Source organism: Carcharhinus amblyrhynchos, chromosome 23 (assembly GCF_965287045.1).
Source record: "Carcharhinus amblyrhynchos chromosome 23, sCarAmb.v2.hapA, whole genome shotgun sequence".
Lineage (NCBI taxonomy): Eukaryota > Metazoa > Chordata > Chondrichthyes > Carcharhiniformes > Carcharhinidae > Carcharhinus > Carcharhinus amblyrhynchos.
The window spans coordinates 3,646,997-3,667,409 of record NC_137346.1 but is presented as its reverse complement, the minus strand read 5'-3'; the positions used below and the strand labels follow the sequence as shown (position 1 = coordinate 3,667,409).

The following is a 20,413-nucleotide window of genomic DNA, read 5'->3' as shown; positions in this document are numbered from 1 at the left end:
CACAGTTTGGCACTGCCAGGTTGGCACCAAGATGTGCCGGGGCAGTGCCGTGACTGGACCCTATCAGGAGTCTCATGGGGGGGAGGGGGGACTCATTTATTTGTATAAGTCCCACTCGAGAACTGGAACCAAGGCTGGCACTCTGGTGCAGTACTGAGGGAGTGCAGCACTGCCACAAGCCCTGTCTTTCCAATGAGATGTTAAAATGAGGCCCTGTCTGCCCTCTCAGATCCCATGGTCTCTATTCTGAATAAGAGGAGTGCGCTCCCTGGTGCCCAGGCCAATATTTACCCATCAAACAACACCACTAAAGCAGATTACTCAACCTTCTGGGACAGAGGGGAGGGAGTGCTACATGCACCCAATCACACAACACCTTGATTTTAAAATCCTCATCCTGTTTTCAAGTCCCTCAGCAAGGCCTCATTCCCTTCCTATCTCTGTAACTTCCTCCAACCCAATACCCCTCTGAGATCTCTGCACTCCTCCACAACTAGCCTCTTAGGGACCTTTGATTTTAATTTTTCCACGTTTGTTGGTTGGTGCTTTAGTTATCCAACACACTTTTCTACTTCTCAACAATCCACCTCTTTGATCAAGGTTTACTCACCTGACCTGATATTTCCTGATGTGTCTTGGCAACAGATTTTGTGGTGAGGCCACGCTTGGAACATTGTCAATGGTATTGGGCAGTTTCTTTAAGGAGAGATGTAAATAGGTTGTTAGAAACAGTTCAGGAGAAGGTTTCCCAGACTAATACCTGGAATGGGCGGCTCATTGTGTGAGGAAAGGGTGGAGAGTTTAGGCTTGTATCCACTGGTGTTTCGAAAGGTAAGAGGCAACTCTTCTGGAACATTTAAGAACCTGAGGGATATTCAGAGGGTGGATGTGGAGTGGATGTTTCCTCTTGTTAGAGAATCTAGAACCAGGGGTCACTGTTTAAAGATAAAAAGTCACCCATTTAACACAGAGGTGAGGAGAATTTTATTCTCTCAGAGGGTGGTGAGTCACTGGAACTTTCTTTCTCAAAAGGAAGCAATTAACAAGGGGGTAAAAGGGGTAGGATGGAGAGGGCATGGACATTACAATCAGATTGGCCAAATGGATGAGCATGGCTCGAAGGGCCGAATGGCCTATCCTGTTCCTGAATTGTATGTTTGAATAACACCCCCTGTGAAGCACTTTGGGATGTTTCTTTATGTGAAAGGTGCTGCATAAATGTAAGTTGTTGTTGTCTAAGTCTATAGAAATCCTGTCCTGATTTTAAAGATCTCTATTAGGTCACTCCTCAGTGGTTAACCTTGAAGAAAGAGTCCCCAGTGTGTGAGCCCAGGAAAGAAGAGTAGGAGTGACCCGAAGAAACCTCTGCCCTAAATCCCCGGACAAGAAGGACTGTTATCTGAATGGGTCCGCAGAGGCAGAGGTGCCAGTGTGAACAGGCAACATGGGAGATACTCCAGCCCACAATCTACTGCAGATCACAAACCAACATTGTGACACTTTGCTCCCTTGGGAAGTTGTTATAAATTCTGTAATGTCGCACCATTCCATTTGGATGAAAATATTCAGCAGGCAGATAAAAATGGGGTGGGTTAATGTTTAATAGTTTCTCTGTTACAGATAAATCACTCATGCCCTCTGTCCTGGTACAGCTCACACGGTGTGAAAGAAGAGTGCGCACACACACTGACTGTAGCAATGGGATCCTCGTGGAGAATTCTCTGGGCTTTCCGGAATGAGCTGATTATATTCCTGGTTCCACTTCTGTTGTTACCCCTTCCCCTGGTCATCCAGACAAAGGTAAGGGGAATGCCCCCATCAGCTGTCAGTGTCTTCAGGGGTACGTTCCAGCAGGCAGCTTACTCGGAGGGAGAGCGAGGGGAGTGGTTTGAGACAGTACTCTTGTGTGTGGATGTGGCAGTGGGAGAGAGGGCTAAAGACAGCTGAGATTCCACGGGGTATATTTTCCAGGGGAGAGTGTTGCCCCAACGACTGCACCTTTTTAAACGTGAATTTGGGAAATCTTTCATCCTGATTTAAGCCCCATACTCACTGGAACAGTGAAGGTTCCGCAATAACAACTTGTACTCTTGTAACAACTCCAGTTCATGTAACATCTCGGCTGCCTCATAGCATTATAAAACAAAGCATGACAGTCAATATGAGGCAATATTTGGGCAGATGATCAGCAGTTTGGTTCAAACGGTAAGTTTCAAGGAGTGTCTCGAAAAAACAAAGAGACACAGAGCGAGGGAGAGGTTTCAGGAAACAAGTTCTAATTGTGCAAGTTGGAAATGGATATTGAGAGAGAGAAAAGAAGTTTTACTCTGTATTTAACCCCTTGCTGTACCTGTCCTGGGAGTATTTGATGGGGACAGTGTAGAGGGAGCTTTACTCTGTATCTAACCCCTTGCTGTACCTGTCCTGGGAGTGTTTGATGGGGACAGTGTAGAGGGAGCTTTACTCTGTATCTAACCCTGTGCTGTACCTGTCCTGGGAGTGTTTGATGGGGTGTAGAGGGAGCTTTACTCTGTATCTAACCCCATGCTGTACCTGCCCTGGGAGTGTTTGATGGGGGACAGTGTAGAGGGAGCTTTACTCTGTATCTAACCCTGTGCTGTACCTGTCCTGGGAGTGTTTGATGGGGTGTAGACGGAGCTTTACTCTGTATCTAACTCTGTGCTGTACCTGCCCTGGGACTGTCTGATGGGGTGTAGAGGGAGCTTTACTCTGTATCTAACTCTGTGCTGTACCTGTCCTGGGAGTGTTTGATAGGGACAGTACAGAGGGAGCTTTACTCTGTATATAATCCCGTGCTCTACCCATCCTGGGAGTGTTTGATGGGGACAGTGTAGAAAGAGCTTTACGCTGTATCTAACCCTGTGCTGTACGTGTCCTGGGAGTGTTTGATGGTGACAGTTTAGAGGGAGCTTTACTCTGTATCTAACCCTGTGCTGTACCTGTCCTGGGAGTGTTTGATGAGGAGAGTGTAGAGGGAGCTTTACTCTGTATCTAACCCCGTGCTGTACCTGTCCTGAGAGTGTTTGATGGGGACAGTGTAGAGGGAGCTTTACTCTGTATCTAACCCTGTGCTGTACCTGTCCTGAGAGTGTTTGATGGAGTGTAGAGGGAGCTTTACTCTGTATCTAACCCCATGCTGTACCTGTCCTGAGAGTGTTTGATGGATGTAGAGGGAGCTTTACTCTGTATCTAACCTCGTGCTGTACGTGTCCTGGGAGTGTTTGATGAGGACAGTGTAGCGGGAGCTTTACTCTGTATCTAACCCCGTGCGTACCTGTCCTGCGAGTGTTTGATGGGGGCAGTGTAGAGGGAGCTTTACTCTGTATCTAACCCCGTGCTGTACCTGTCCTGCGAGTGTTTGATGGGGGACAGTTTGGAGGGAACTTTACTCTGTATCTAACCCAGTGCTGTACCTGTTCTGGGAGTGTAGAGGGAACTTTACTCTGTATCTAACCCAGTGCTGTACCTGTCCTGGGAGTGTTTGATGTGATGTTCTATTGTCAGTTGAGCTCTCCCCATGATGCTGATTCTCTGTTTCGGAGTTTATTATCTGTGTAGATTGCTGATTTGGTCAAGGCTGCTGATGGTTCCAGATTCTTTATTTTGTGATGCTGTTGGAACGTCCCCTGGTGAGTGTAATGTTTATCAATCAGAGCATTACTTTGGACAGATCTGTAATTCCTTACAAATAATAGCTCTCATTTCTTGCATAAAGTCAACCATTCAGTACCTCTGCACCATCTCACATTTAGTAACTACTGGACAGTAAGGATCTGATTGTATCCTCTACAGCCCTGAAACTTTGCATTAATTATGCAGTGGATGAAGTGCCTGCAGCCAGTGAAGAACTTTTGAAGTGATTATGATATAGTAAACAGGCTCAGACTGGGTATGGACAGATCGGTTCCCTGCCCTGCAGGATAAAGCAGCTGATCTGATATCTTATGATGCCCGGCCGATAGCCCAGACCACTTTCCGATTAGCAAGAACATCTGCACCCTCGAGGAAGCATTGTTTGATTGAAAACTCAGGCACTCTGATCTCTGCTATCAATTTCACAATCTTTGTTTACATAAGTTAAGTGGTTTTGCGAGCCTGTGGTTTGTGGCTTTTGAAATATTAAAGGGTCTGGATGACTGACACTTTTTATTAGCTGGCAATTCAGACATTCTTTTCAATAGGAGAAACTTCTCAATGAATTACCTTTCTCTCAAGGGCTTTTTTTTAGACATACCTCTTTCCCCTATATTGTTCATTGCTTTTGAAAAATGCACAGTTGGCCAATGTGCTGGGATGTCATAGCTTGACCTTGGGTCATGAGGTGATATGGGGTGGATAAAAAAGTATAAGGGGACATCAGGGCCGATGGAGGCTGATTAGGGGGATCAGTCAGAATGTACGTGGCATGGGGAGGTTTGCAGTATGAGGTATGGGGAGGGCGGTATGAGGCATGGGGAGGGCAGTGTGAGGTATGGGGAGGGCGGTATGAGGTATGGGGAGGGCAGTGTGAGGTATGGGGAGGGCAGTGTGAGGTATGGGGAGGGCAGTGTGAGGTATGGGGAGGGCAGTGTGAGGTATGGGGAGGGTAGTATGAGGTATGGGGAGGGCAGTGTGAGGTATGGGGAGGGCAGTGTGAGGTATGGGGAGGGCAGTGTGAGGTATGGGGAGGGCAGTGTGAGGTATGGGGAGGGCAGTGTGAGGTATGGGGAGGGTAGTGTGAGGTATGGGGAGGGCAGTATGAGGCATGGGGAGGGCAGTGTGAGGTATGGGGAGGGCAGTGTGAGGTATGGGGAGGGTAGTGTGAGGTATGGGGAGGGCAGTGTGAGGTATGGGGAGGGCAGTGTGAGGTATGGGGAGGGCAGTGTGAGGTATGGGGAGGGCAGTGTGAGGTATGGGGAGGGTAGTGTGAGGTATGGGGAGGGCAGTGTGAGGTATGGGGAGGGTAGTAGTGTGAGGTATGGGGAGGGCAGTGTGAGGTATGGGGAGGGCAGTGTGAGGTATGGGGAGGGCAGTGTGAGGTATGGGGAGGGCAGTGTGAGGTATGGGGAGGGCAGTGTGAGGTATGGGGAGGGTAGTGTGAGGTATGGGGAGGGCAGTGTGAGGTATGGGGAGGGCAGTGTGAGGTATGGGGAGGGTAGTGTGAGGTATGGGGAGGGCAGTGTGAGGTATGGGGAGGGCAGTATGAGGTATGGGGAGGGCAGTGTGAGGTATGGGGAGGGCAGTATGAGGTATGGGGAGGGCAGTATGAGGTATGAAGGATGTAGGGTTTTTTGTGTTTTTTTATTTCAGCTGGGATAAAGTCCCACCATGGTTCACTGCCCCATGGCTGTGTCCACACTCCTTTCTGGGAGGACTGTGAGAGCCGTGCGCTCCCTCTGTGTCCAGAGTGTCAATATTTCTTTTGTTTTTGCCATTTGACGTCGATGACAGTTCTATTAATAGAGAAGCGATGAAGCATTTTCTCTAACTCGCTATGAAATATTTGGTGTGTATTAAATGTATTTAATCTTTTCCATGGGGTCACGGTTGGTGAATGATTTCAATCCTGTGACCCACTCAGGTGGAGGAGCGGTCACCCACGCTGCCCACTCACTAACCCAGGTTACTCATTACTGGGTTACCTGAATGTAAGTTGTTTCACTGAGACCTGGTAGGCAGACATTGAGGCCGGGATTCTACCATTGCGATGCGCCCGTTTTCAGGTGAAATGGAGTGTGACACGACCAGCGCCATTTAATGACAATAGGATTTGCGTTGTGGTCAGCCTCTCGCCAGAAATGTACTTGAGGCAGGTTAATTTATTGAAACATATTGATCAATATCATTAGTGAGTCCGGTGCTCAGTCATCTATCCTCACCTGCCTTTATAACCTCACTGGGAAAGGTTTTTTTTAATGTTTATTTTATTAGTCGCAAGTAAGGTTTACATTAACACTGCAATGAAGTTACTGTGAAATTCCCCGAGTCGCCACACTCTGGCACCAGTTCAGGTCAATGTATCTAAGCAAAACGTATTTCAGTTTGTGGGAGGAAACCAGAGCACTTGGAGGAAACCCATGCAGACATGGGGAGAACACGCAGACTTCACACAGACAGTGACCCAAGCTGGGAATCCAACCCGGGACCCGAGCGCTGTGAGGCAGCAGTGCTAACCACTGTGCCACCATCAACCTTCGCCAACAAGGAATAGACACGCTCCCCATGAATGGGGAGCAGTCAACTTGGCCTCACCTTACCCTGAGACTGTGGCATCGATCTTTTCAAGCTGATTTAGAATGTTCCATGTTTCAATGAGTTCACCTCTCAAACCTCCAGGAAATATCTCCTGAGTTTCCTCAATCCTGTCTCTATGGACAATCTTCCCATTCCAGGGAAACAGTTTAGTGAACTCTTGTTGAATCTGCACAAAGGCAAGTATATCCTTCCTTACATGAGCGAAGTGGACTTAAACCTGGTGTTGTCAGACTTCTTACTGTATTAACCCCAGTCCAATGCCGGCATCTCCACATCATAACTGATCATAGAGGCATAGAGGTTTACAGCATGGAAACAGGCGCTTTGGCCAAACTTGTCCATGCAGCTTTTTTTTTAACCACTAAACTAATCCCAATTGCCTGCGTTTGGCCCACATCCCTCTCTACCCATCTTACCCATGTAACGGTCTAAATGCCTTTTTAAAGACAAAATTGTACCCACCTCTACTACTATCTCTGGCAGCTTGTTCCAGACAGTCACCACCCTCTGTGTGAAAAATATCTCCCTTCCCACCTTAAACCTATGCCCTCAAGTTTAAGACTCCCCTACCCTGTTGACTATTTACCTTACCTCATTATTTTATAGACCTCTAAAAGATCACCCCTCAGCCTCCTGTGCTCCTGGGGAAAAAGTCCCAGTCTATCCAGCCTCCCCTTATAACTCAAGCCATCAAGTCCCTGTAGCATCCTAGTAAATCTTTTCTGCACTCTTTCTAGTTTAATAATATCCTTTCTATAATAGAGTGATCAGAATTGCACACAGTATTCCAAGTGTGGCCTTACCAATGTCTTGTACAACTTGAACAAGATGGCCTAACTCCTGTACTTAATGTTCTGACAAATGAAACCAAGCATGCCGAATGCCTTCTTCACCACTCTGTCTACCTGTGACTCTACTTTCAAGGAGCTATGAACCTGTACTCCTAGATCTCTTTGTTCTGTGACTCTCGCCAGTGCCCTGCCATTAACTGAGTAAGTCCTGCCCTGGTTCAATCTATCAAAATGCATCACCTCGCATTTATCTAAATTAAACTCCATCTGCCATTCGTCAGCCCACTGGCCCAATTGATCAAGATCCCGTTGCAATTGGAGATAACTTTCTTCACTGTCCACTATACCGCTAATCTTGGTGTCATCTACAAACTTACTAATCACACCTCCTAAAATCTCATCCAAATCATTAATATAAATGACAAATAACAGTGGACCCAGCACTGATCCCTGAGGCACACCGCTGGTCACAGGCCTCCAGTTTGAAAAACAACCCTCTCCAACCACCCTCTGTTTTCTGTCAAGAAGCCAATTTTGTATCCAATTGGCTACCTCACCCTGGATCCCGTGAGCTTTAACCTTATGCAACAACCTACCATGCAGTACCTTGTCAAAGGCCTTGCTAAAGTCCATGTAGGCAACATCAGCTGCACTGCCCTCATCTACCTTCTTGGTTACCCCTTCAGAAAACTCAATCAAATTCGTGAGACTTGATTTTCTATTTTTTAAAGACAAAATTGAACCCGCCTCTACTACTACCTCTGGCAGCTTGTTCCAGACACTGTCCCTAATCAGTCCTTGCCTCTCTAAATGTCTGTAGATCCCATCTCTCGGAATACCTTCTAACAACCCCCTGTGAGGGCGTTGGAGTAGAAAAGCAGGGAGGTCTTGCTGCAATTGTACAAGGTACTGTTGAGGCTGCAACTACAGTACTGTGTGCAGTTTTGGTCCCCTTATTTGAGAAAGGATATATTGACCTTGGAGGGAGTACAGAGAAGGTTCACCAGGTTGATACCAGAGATGAAGGGGTTAGCTTATGAGGAGAGATTGAGTAGATTGGGCCTGTACTTGTTGGAGTTTAGAAGGCTGAGAGGGGATCTTATAGAGACATATAAGATAATGAAGGGGCTAGACAGGGTAGAGGCAGAGAGATTATTTCCACTTAGAAAGGAAACCAGAACTAGGGGGCACAGCCTCAAAATAAGGGGAAGTCAATTTAGAACAGAGTTGAGGAGGAATTTCTTCTCCCGGAGGGTAGTGAATCTTTGGAATTCTCTGCCCATTGAAGCAGTGGAGGCTACCTCGTTAAATATGTTTAAGTCACAGGTAAATGGATTTCTGATCAATAAAGGAATTAAGGGTTATGGGGAGCAGGCAGGTAAGTGGAACTGAACCACTTTCAGATCAGCCATGATCTTATCGAATGGTGGAGCAGGCTCAAGAGGCTAGATGGCCTACTCCTCCTCCTATTTCTTATGTTCTTAACTTATCCACTGCAGCTGTTAGGCTCACTGGCCTGTAGTGTCCAGGCTTTTCCCTGCCGCCCTTCTTAAACAAAGGCTCATTTGCCACCTTCCAGTCTTCAGGCACCTCACCTGTGGCTGTCGATGATTCAAATATCTCTGTTGGGAACCCACAATTTCCTCCCTAGCTCCACTAGTTACAGCCTGCCAACTTGAAAATTCCCCAATTATCCCTATTCTCTGTTTCCTGATAGTTAACCAATCCTCTGTTTATAGTAATTTATGACCTCCATCTCCATGAATCCTTACCTTGTCCATTAAACTTTTCTTTTTGTAGCACCCGGGTCTGTATTTGTTGGAGTTTAGAAGGATGAGGGGGGATCTTATTGAAACTTCCAGGATATTGCGAGGCCTGGATAGAGTGGACGTGGACAGGATGTTTCCATTAGTATGAAAAACTAGAAGCAGAGGGCACAATCTCAGGCTAAAGGGATGATCCTTTAAAACAGAGATGAGGAGGAATTTCTTCAGCCAGAGAGTGGGGAAATCGGGGGAACTCTTTGCTGTGGAAGGCTGTGGAGGGCCAGGTCATTGAGTGTCTTTAAGACAGAGATAGATAGGTTGTTGATTAATAAGGGGATCAGGGGTTATGGGGAAAAGGCAGAAGAATGAAGATGAGAAAAATATCAGCCATGATTGAATGGCGCTATAAATTCAATGGGCCGAGTGGCTTAGTTCTGTTTCTGTGTCTTAAATCTTATGTTCTTATCGAATGCCATTTGGAATCCTAAGTATACTACATCCCCTTTATCTATCCTGCTAATCACATTTTCAAGAAATGCTAATAAATCTATCAAACACAGTGTTTCCCTTTCGTAAACCCGTGTTGACTCTGTCTGATCATACGATGAGTTTAGAAATGTCTTACTTAATAACAGATTCCAGCACTTGTCCGTGAATGATGTCAAACTAACTGGTCTGTTGTTCCATGCTTTCTCTCTCCCTCTTTTCTTGAATAATGGTGTAATAGTTGCCAATGTCCAGACCTCTGGGGCCATTCTAGAATCCAGGGAATTTTGTAAAATGATGGCCAGCACATCCATGATTCCCGAAGCTCCCTCTTCTACAACTCTAAGATGTAGACATGTCAATCAAACTGACAAAGTTGGCCTGGAGGATGAGCTTGTGTAATGCTTTCATAACAGTTTCCTGGAATAATAAGTTGTGGCGCTGACTAATGGTAAAGCTATTTCAGTTCTAGCTTTGTGCGATAAGGTATGATTAATTAGTAATCTCACAGTAAAAAGTCTGCCAGGAAAGTTTCAAAATACTTTTGAATTTCATAAGTTTTGAAAGCAACATATTCCAGTCTCAAACAAAGAATCTAAAACTTAAACAAAGCCAATTACAAGGTGTGATGTTACAAGGTGGAGTTTAGAGACACAAAGTAGTCACCCATACAGGGAAAACTGTTCAGACCAGCTGAAGGCGAGACTGGTATTACCCAGCCTGAATTGATGCCTTAGTGTCTCAGCTGAATTCCAGTGGAACCAGCTCTTACTCTGCCGGTTCTCCTGGAGTTTTGGGGAATTCAGTCAGAGCTTCCATTTTGCAGGTGGGCACCAGTCCAGAGAGCAATATTCATCTGCCAACTTCAACTTCAAGATACTGTCCTGCCAGTACAGTGCAGAGTACCTTTCTTTACCGGTTTTTATACACTGATCTCAATCCACTCTTTCTAATTCAGTTTAATTCCATTAATCTTCAGCTCTGGGCTCTATCTCTCTGCCCACCGGCTGACTTCACTTGCTCAGATCTGCATCCAGCTTTGCTTAACCTCTTGCAGGAATTTCCCTGCGGGTCCCTGTACAATGATGTGGAGATGCTGGCCATCTGACCCCTCCCACCTGCTCCGCCATTCAATAAGATCATGGCTGATCTTTTTGTGGACTCAGCTCCACTTACCCGCCCACTCACCATAACCCTTAATTCCTTTACTGTTCAAAAATTTATCTATCCTTACCTTAAAAACATTCAATGAGGGAGCCTCAACTGCTCCACTGGGCAGAGAATTCCACAGATTCACAACCCTTTGTGTGAAGAAGTTCCTCCTCAACTCAGTCCCAAATCTGCTTCCCCTTATTTTGAAGCTATGCCCCCTAGTTCTAGTTTCACCCGCCAGTGGAAACAACTTCCCTGTTTCTATCTTATCTATTCCCTTCATAATCTTATATGTTTCTATAAGATCTCCCCTCATTCTTCTGAACCCCAATGAGTATAGCCCCAGTCTACTCAGTCTCTCCTTACAAGCCAACGCTCTCAACTCCGGAATCAACCTAGTGAATCTCCTCTCCAGTGCCAGTATATCCTTTCTCAAGTAAGGAGACCAAAACTGTACACAGTACTCTCGGTGTGGTCTCTCCAGCACCTTAAACAGTTGCAACATAACCTCACTGTTTTTAAACTCCATCCCTCTGGCAATGAAGAACAAAATTCCATTTGCCATCTTACTTACCTGCTGCACCCCATCCTTGCCCATTTGATGGTAGATATGTAAGATATTGCATTCCCAACGGTGCAGCCACTTTGGACTAAAGCTGCTAGTTATTACTGTACATTTCTAAACTTGCAAGCTGCTAATAAGTGGCAGAACCTTCTTCACCTTAGGACCCTATGTGCTTGGAATGTTCACTAGCCGCTTAAATAAACAGGCCTTTTCCCTATATTAGTTGTTGTTGCTTTATCTTTGTTTTATTTCTATATTGTATATGATGTCACACAGACCACAATTTGTTTACATACATATCTCGACCTTTAAGCAAACAGCATTAGCGGTTATTGTGGTGCATAATAACCTGCCAAGATTCAATCACTTTGAAAAGTACAAGTGGAACAGTGGGAAACGCACCCCTCTGCAATCTTTGAGTGATGAATTCTAACGTTAGCCACCGGCAGCATTTAGTGCAGTTTGGAGATTTTGGAATTTTACCATCATAAGAACATAAGAAATAGGAGCAGGAGTAGGCCATCTAGCCCTTCGAGCCTGCCCCGCCATTCAATAAGATCATGGCTGATCTGTCGTGGCTCAGTTCCACTTTCCCGCCCTCTCCCCATAACCCTTAATCCCCTCTCTTATCAAAAACCTATCAACCCGTGTCTTAAATATATTTAGTGAGGCAGCCTCCACCACTTCAACGGGCAGAGAATTCCAGAGATTCACCGCCCTTTGAGTGAAGAAGTTCCTCCTCAACTCTGTTCTAAACCGCCCCCCCTTTATCTTGAGGCTGTGCCCTCTAGTCCTACTGTCCTTTCTGAGCGGGAAGAGCCTCTCCACCCCTATCCTATCCATCCCATTCATCATCTTATATGTCACAATGAGATCTCCCCTCATTCTTCTAAACTCTAGCGAGTACAAGCCTAGTTTATTCAGCCTCTCCTCATCACTCAGATCTCTCCCCTTGCAGCTAAACACCTCCTGTGACTATAATGTCCTGACTGAGAAGCGGGTGTGCCTGTGTGTGTTCACTGCAAAGATAGAAGCTCACAGAGCTCCTGGAAATAAGGAGGCAGAGACATTATTGATCCATTTCTAATTAAAAGGCTGAAAGTTAAAATTTGCAGTCAATATTTTTTCCGTTACCTCCTCAAAATGCTTGCTTTCATTTACTGCTGCCTCACAGTGCCAAGGACCTGGGTTCGATTCCCAACTTGGGTCACTGCCTGTGTGGAGTTTACATGTCCTCCCCATGTCTGCATGGGTTTTCTTTGGGTGCTCCTGTTTCCTCCCACAGTCTGCAAGACTTGTTGGTTAGGTGCACTGGCTGTGCTAAATTCTCCCTCAGTGTACCTGTATAGGTACCGGAGTGTGGTGACTAGGGGAACTTTCACAGCAACTTCATTGCAGTGTTAATGTAAGCCTACTTGTGACACCAGTAAATAAACTTTAAACTTAAACTTAAACCAGGTGTTAGAAGTCCTTGGTGGTTATGTGGATAACACATTAGTTAAGGGCTGATCTTTCTGGCACACTGAGCTGGTCTGTTGATGCAGTGAGCCGGGAAGATAGAGTGCGGGGATTTTGCACTGGGTGCAAGCCGGTCTCGTGCCAAAAACCATCTTTCCTGGTGTGATTTGTCAGTGCGTCCAGAAAAGGGCGCGAAGGTGATTTAAATATTAATGTCATCATTTGCATGACATTAACGTAGCCAGCCTGGCCGTTTCGGGCCTCCTGGACATTTCCCCCTTGTCAGTGAAAAGTTTCATTAATGAGAATCACTCATGATCCCCACCAACAGAGACCTGAGGTGATGGCCATGCAGAGAGGTTGGGGAGGGGGGAGGGGGAATCAGTGGCCACTGAAGCCCCCGAGTGGTTGGAGGCAGGGCTGGGCAGTGTCCACGGAGCACTGCAAGCCTGGCAGTGCTTATCAGGCACCCTGGCACTGCCCACTGGGCACCATACAGTGCTGGGGAAGTGCCAAGGTAATAGGTCCTGAATGGCAGTGGACCAGCATGGATTCAACAAGAGTAAATCATGTTTAAATAACTTGCTGGAGTTTATTGAGGAGGTAACAGAGAGGATTGATAAGGGTAACACTGTTGATGTGATATATATGGATTTTCAAAAGGCATTTGATACAGTGCCTCACAACAGACTTGTCAGCAAAATTCCAGCTCATGGAATAAAAGGGACAGTCGGCATTTGGAGAAGAAATTGGCCGAGTGACAGGAAGGAGAGAGCAGTGATAAATGGGTGTGTTTCAGATTAGAGGGAGGTTTGTAGTGGGGTCCCTGGGGGTCAGTGATCATCCTGATATAAACTAGTGACCCAGACTGTGGTGTTCAAGACCTGATTTCAAACTTGCCGATGATACAAAGATTGGAAACATTGTCGATTGTGAAGAGAAGAATCAACTTTGAAAGGACAGAGACATGTTGGTGAATTGGGCAGACAAGCAGCAGATGAAGTTTAATGCAGAGAAATATGAGGTGATTGATTTTGACAGGAAGGATGTGGAGAGACAGGATAAAGTAAAGGGAGAAACTCTAAAGAAGATGCAGGATTAGAGGGACCTTGGTGTATTTATACACGAATCATTGAAGACAGCAGGGCAGGTTGGCAGGTTAAGAAAGTATAAAGTATCTGAGGCTTTATTAACGGGACATTGAGTACAAGAATAAAATCATGTTGAACTTGTATAAGACACTAGTGAGGCCTCATCTGGAGACTGCATCAGTTCTGGGCACCATACTTGAGGAAGGATGTGAAGACATTGTACAGAGGAGATTCACAAGAATGATTCCAGAGATAAAGAACAGTAGCTATGAGGGTAGAATCATAGAATCCCTACAATACAGAAGGAGGCCATTTGGCCCATTGGGTTTGTACTGGCCACAATCCTAGCCATGCCCTATTCCCGTAACCCCACACATTTACTCTGCTAATCCCCTGACACTAAGGGGAAATTTATCCTGGCCAATCAACCTAACCTGCACATCTTTGGACTGTGGGAGGAAACCGGAGCACCTGGAGGAAACCCACGCAGACACAGGGAGAACATGCAAACTCCACGCAGACAGTGACCCGAGGCCAGAATTAAATATGGGTCCCTGGCGCTTTGAGGCAGCAGCGCTAACCATTGTGCCAGCGTGCTGTGAGAGTGGAGAGATTGGGATTGTTTTCCTTGGTGAAGTGGAGACTGAGGAGACTTGATAGAGAGATTCAAGATGCTGAGGGCTCAGAACAGGGTAAATAGCCAGAAGCTGTTCCCACTCAGGAACATCAAGAACTAGAGGACACAGAAGCAAACAGAGTAACGATGATCTGAGGGAAATACTCTTCACCCAGAGGGCGGGTGGAGTCTGGAAAGAACTTGCTGATAGGCTGGAGGAGGCAGGTTTGAACGAGGTGTTCAAAAGGGAATTGGATTTCTATCTGAAAAAAAGAATGTGCAAGGTTACGGGGATAAGGAAGGAGAGTGGGACTGGGCAGAATAATCATTCAGAGAGGCAGCACAGAGTCAATGGGCTGAATGGCCTTCTTGCACTGTAAAGGTTCAGAGATTATGTGAAGTTTACTCAAAATCAGGAAGAGGTTAGACTCAGTAACAAAGGAGAGATTGTTTCCAATGGTTGGAATGTCAGTAATCAGAGGGACAGAGATTTAATATGACTGGCATTAGGCCCAGGGGATACACCACTTTGAGAGCGGGAATGGAAGTTTGGTGGTGAGACTGGAGAACTCTCTGGAGGAGTAGATGAGAATTATTTTCACACAACAAGTTGTTGTGATCTGGAAGGTGCTGCCTGAATAGAAGAGGGGGGGAAGCAGATTCAGTTTGAAGTTTATTTATTAGTCACAGGTAGGCTCTTTTAACACTGCAATGAAGTTACTGTGAAATTCCCCTAGAGGCCACAGTCTGGCACCTATTTGGGTCAATGCACCCTAACCAACACATCTTTCAGACTGTGGGAGGAAACCGGTGCACCCGGAGGAAACCCAGGCAGACACGGGGAGAATTCCACGCACAGTGACCCAAACTGGGAATCGAACCCGGGTCTCTGGAGTTGTAAAGCAGCAGTGCTAACTACTGTGCCATCATGCCATTCCTAAACCCCCTAACCTTCCAAGGACCATATCTCTCTTGGAACTTTCAAAAGAGAATTGGAGAAATATTGGAAAAGAAAACAATGAACACAGGTTGTGGGGGAAGGATGGATTGGAGTGGGACAAGCTCTGTCAAAGAGCTGGCACAGACACAGGCTGTTCCCTCTGTGCTGTAAAATTCGATATAAAGATATATATACCAGGATGTTGCCTGGTATGGAGGGCATTAGCTATGAGGAGAGGTTAGAGAAACTGGGTTTGTTCTCACTGGAACGATGGAGGTTGAGGGATGGCCTATAGAAGTCTTTTGATTTTGATTTGATTTATTATTGTCACATGTGTTGACATACAGTGAAAAGTATTGTTTCTTGCGCGCTATACAGACAAAACATACCGTTCATAGAGAAGGAAACGAGAGTTCAGAATGTAGTGTTACAATCATAGCCAGGGTGTAGAGAAAGATCAACTTAATGCGAGGTAAGTCCATTTAAAAGTCTGACAGCAGCAGGGAAGAAGCTGCTCTTGAGTCGGTTGGTACGTGACCTCAGACTTTTGTATCTTTTTCCTGACGGAAGCAGGTGGAAGAGAGAATGTCCAGGGTGTGTGGGGTCCCTAATTATGCTGGCTGCTTTGCCGAGGCAGCGGGAAGTGTAGACAGAGTCAATGGATGGGAGGCTGGTTTACATTCATGACCTTTTGTAGTTCAAGATTATGAGAGGCATGGGCAGAGTGCATAGTCAGAAGCTTTTTCCCCAGGGTGGAGGAGTCAATTAGTAAGGGGCATAGGTTTAAGGTGCGAGGGGCAAAGTTTAAAGGAGATGTATGAGACAAGTTTTTTACACAAAGGGTGATGGGTGCCTGGAAATTGTTACCAGGGAGGTAGCGTAAACAGATATGATAGTGACTTTTAAGAGGTGTCTTCACAAATACATGAATAGGATGATGAGGAGATGCCGGCTTTGGACTGGGGTGGGCACAGTAAGAAGTCTCACAGCACCAGGTTAAAGTCCAACAGGTTTATTTGGAATCACGAGCTTTCAGAGTGCTAATTCTTCAGTAGGTGAGTGATGGAGTGACTCACTTGCTGAAGGAACAGCACTCCACAAACTCGTGATTCCAAATAAGCCTGTTGGACTTTAACCTGGTGTGTGAGACTTCTTAATGAATAGGATGGGAATAGTGGGATATGTTCCCTGGAAGGGTGGGGGGTTTTAATTCAGGCAGGCAGCATGATCAGTACAGGATTGGAGGACCGAAAGGCTGTAATTTTCTTTGATCTATTTGAAGGACAGCCATTGACATTGAATGCTCCTCTGTTGCTGTTCCAGGAAGCTCGCTGTGGATTCACTATCATACTCATGGCCGTATACTGGTGCACAGAAGCACTGCCACTGGCTGTCACCGCCCTCATCCCTGTGCTACTATTTCCAATATTCGGAATCATGGAATCATCACAGGTATGTCGCAGTTATATTGGGCGGGGCTGGGGGGGGAGTGATGTTTCCTGTTTACACCACTGATGGAGAGAACAGGCAGGACACAACTGGAGTAAACACTGAAAATGCTCTGATCTGAAGGTAAATGGAGCTGGGAGTAAGTGATCAGTGTTGGGGGTAAATGGTCAGTGTTGGGGGTAAGTGATCAGTGTTGGGGGTAAGTGGTCAGTGTTGGGGGTAAGTGATCAGTGTTGGGGGTAAGTGGTCAGTGTTGAGGGTGAGTGGTCAGTGTTGGGGGTAAGTGGTCAGTGTTGGGGGTAAGTGGTCAGTGTTGAGGGTGAGTGGTCAGTGTTGGGGGTAAGTGGTCATTGTTGGGGGTAAGTGGTCAGTGTTGGGGTAAACGATCAGTGTTGGGGGTAAGTGGTCAGTGTTGAGGGTGAGTGGTCAGTGTTGGGGGTAAGTGGTCAGTGTTGGGGGTAAGTGGTCAGTGTTGGGGGTAAGTGATCAGTGTTGAGGGTGAGTGGTCAGTGTTGGGGGTAAGTGATCAGTGTTGAGGGTGAGTGGTCAGTGTTGGGGGTAAATGGTCAGTGTTGGGGGTAAGTGATCAGTGTTGAGGGTGAGTGGTCAGTGTTGGGGGTAAATGGTCAGTGTTGGGGGTAAGTGATCAGTGTTGAGGGTGAGTGGTCAGTGTTGGGGGTAAATGGTCAGTGTTGGGGGTAAGTGATCAGTGTTGAGGGTGAGTGGTCAGTGTTGGGGGTAAGTGGTCAGTGTTGCGGGTAAGTGGTCAGTGTTGGGGGTAAGTGGTCAGTGTTGGGGGTAAGTGGTCAGTGTTGAGGGTGAGTGGTCAGTGTTGGGGGTAAGTGGTCAGTGTTGCGGGTAAGTGGTCAGTGTTGAGGGTGAGTGGTCAGTGTTGGGGGTAAGTGGTCAGTGTTGGGGGTAAGTGGTCAGTGTTGGGGGTAAGTGGTCAGTGTTGAGGGTGAGTGGTCAGTGTTGGGGGTAAGTGGTCAGTGTTGGGGGTAAGTGGTTAGTGTTGGGGGTAAATGGTCAGTGTTGGGGGTAAGTGATCAGTGTTGAGGGTGAGTGGTCAGTGTTGGGGGTAAGTGGTCAGTGTTGGGGGTAAGTGGTCAGTGTTGGGGGTAAGTGGTCAGTGTTGAGGGTGAGTGGTCAGTGTTGGGGGTAAGTGGTCAGTGTTGGGGGTAAGTGGTCAGTGTTGGGGGTAAATGGTCAGTGTTGGGGGTAAGTGATCAGTGTTGAGGGTGAGTGGTCAGTGTTGGGGGTAAATGGTCAGTGTTGGGGGTAAGTGATCAGTGTTGAGGGTGAGTGGTCAGTGTTGGGGGTAAATGGTCAGTGTTGGGGGTAAGTGATCAGTGTTGAGGGTGAGTGGTCAGTGTTGGGGGTAAGTGATCAGTGTTGGGGGTAAGTGGTCAGTGTTGAGGGTGAGTGGTCAGTGTTGGGGGTAAGTGGTCAGTGTTGGGGGTAAGTGGTCAGTGTTGGGGGTAAGTGGTTAGTGTTGGGGGTAAGTGGTCAGTGTTGGGGGTAAGTGGTCAGTGTTGGGGGTAAGTGGTCAGTGTTGGGGGTAAGTGGTCAGTGTTGAGGGTGAGTGGTCAGTGTTGGGGGTAAGTGGTCAGTGTTGAGGGTGAGTGGTCAGTGTTGGGGGTAAGTGGTCAGTGTTGCGGGTAAGTGGTCAGTGTTGAGGGTGAGTGGTCAGTGTTGGGGGTAAGTGGTCAGTGTTGGGGGTAAGTGGTCAGTGTTGGGGGTAAGTGGTTAGTGTTGGGGGTAAGTGGTCAGTGTTGGGGGTAAGTGGTCAGTGTTGGGGGTAAGTGGTTAGTGTTGGGGGTAAGTGGTCAGTGTTGGGGGTAAGTGGTCAGTGTTGAGGGTAAGTGGTCAGTGTTGGGGGTAAGTGGTTAGTGTTGGGGGTAAGTGGTCAGTGTTGGGGGTAAGTGATCAGTGTTGCGGGTAAGTGGTCAGTGTTGCGGGTAAGTGGTCAGTGTTGCGGGTAAGTGGTCAGTGTTGGGGGTAAGTGGTTAGTGTTGGGGGTAAGTGGTCAGTGTTGAGGGTGAGTGGTCAGTGTTGGGGGTAAGTGGTCAGTGTTGGGGGTAAGTGGTCAGTGTTGAGGGTAAGTGGTCAGTGTTGGGGGTAAGTGGTCATTGTTGGGGGTAAGTGGTCAGTGTTGGGGGTAAGTGGTCAGTGTTGAAGGTGAGTGATCAGTGTTGAGGGTGAGTGGTCAGTGTTGAGGGTAAGTGGTCAGTGTTGGGGGTAAGTGGTCAGTGTTGGGGCTAAGTGGTCAGTGTTGAGGGTAAGTGGTCAGTGTTGGGGGTGAGTGGTCAGTGTTGAGGGTAAGTGGTAAGTGTTGGGGGTAAGTGGTCAGTGTTGGGGGTGAGTGGTCAGTGTTGGAGGGTACATGGTCAGTGTTGGAGGGTACATGGTCAGTGTTGGGGGTAAGTGGTCAGTGTTGGGGCTAAGTGGTCAGTATTGGGGATAAGTGTCAGTGTTGGGGGTAAGTGGTCAGTGTTGGAGGGTACATGGTCAGTGTTGGGGGTAAGTGGTCAGTGTTGGGGCTAAGTGGTCAGTGTTGGGGGTGAGTGGTCAGTGTTGGGGGTGAGTGGTCAGTGTTGGGGCTAAGTGGTCAGTGTTGGGGGTAAGTGGTCAGTGTTGGGGGTGAGTGGTCAGTGTTGGGGGTGAGTGGTCAGTGTTGGGGCTAAGTGGTCAGTGTTGGGGGTAAGTGGTCAGTGTTGGGGCTAAGTGGTCAGTGTTGGGGGTAAGTGGTCAGTGTTGGGGGTGAGTGGTCAGTGTTGGGGGTGAGTGGTCAGTGTTGGGGCTAAGTGGTCAGTGTTGGGGGTAAGTGGTCTGTGTTGGGGGTAAGTGATCAGTGTTGGGGGATGTATGGTCAGTGTTGGGGGTAAGGGGTCAGTGTTGGGGGTAAGGGGTCAGTGTTGGGGGTAAGGGGTCAGTGTTGGGGGGAATAAGCCCAGGCTTAATATTTCTTAATTCTGCTACTCAGCTGTGACCATGGTGACACTGTGAGCACTGCTGCTTCACAGAACCAGGGACCCGGTTCGATTCCCGGCTTGGGTCACTGTGTGGAGACTGCACGGTCTCCCTGTGTCTGCATGGGTTTCCTCCAGGTGCTCCGGTTTCCTCCCACAGTCTGAAAGACGTGCAGGTTAGGTGTATTGGCTCTGTAAATTCTCCCTCAGTGTACCCGAACAGGTGCTGGAGTGTGGTAATTAGGGGAATTTCACAGTAATTTCACTGCAGTGTTAATGTGAGCCTTACTTGTGACACTGATAAATAAACTTTAAAACTTAATAGTTGTGGTGGTTTGAGGTCAATCATCTCAGCTCCAGGACATCACTGCAGGAGTTCCTCAAGGACCCAACCATCTTCAGCTGCTTCACCAATGACCTTCCCTCCATCAGAAGATCAGAAGTGGGGATGTTAACTGATGATTGCACAATGTTCAGCACCATTCACAACTCTCAGATACTGAAACAGTCCATGTCCAAATGTAGCAAGATCTGGACAATATCCAGGATTGGACTGACAAGTGGCGAGTAACATTCGCACCACACAAGTACCAGGCAGTAACCATCTCTAACAAGAGAGATTCTAGCCATCATCCCTTGACAATCATTGGCATTACCATCACCGAATCTCCCACTGTCAACATCTTGGGGCTTACTATTGATCAGAAACTTAACTGGACCAACCATCTGTATGAATACCCGTGAGTACAGGAGCAGGTCCGACAACACTCAAGCTTGACACCATCCAGGGAAAGGCAGCCTGCTTGGTTGGCGCCCAATTCATCACCTTAAACATCCACCGCTGCACAGAGGCAGCAAAGTGCGTTATATACACG

General features: G+C 47.1%; 1 protein-coding gene across 1 annotated transcript in view; it reads left to right on the top strand.

Annotated features, from left to right (window-relative positions):
• The first annotated feature begins 1,658 nt into the window (after positions 1-1,658).
• Positions 1,659-20,413, top strand: part of LOC145357220 (solute carrier family 13 member 2-like) — a 56,298-nt gene continuing 37,543 nt past the window's right edge. The window contains exons 1-2 of the mRNA XM_080210372.1: positions 1,659-1,800; positions 16,444-16,572. Of these exons, the coding sequence (XP_080066498.1) occupies positions 1,699-1,800; positions 16,444-16,572 (231 nt within the window). The 5' untranslated portion in view covers positions 1,659-1,698. The remainder of the gene's footprint in view (positions 1,801-16,443; positions 16,573-20,413) is intronic.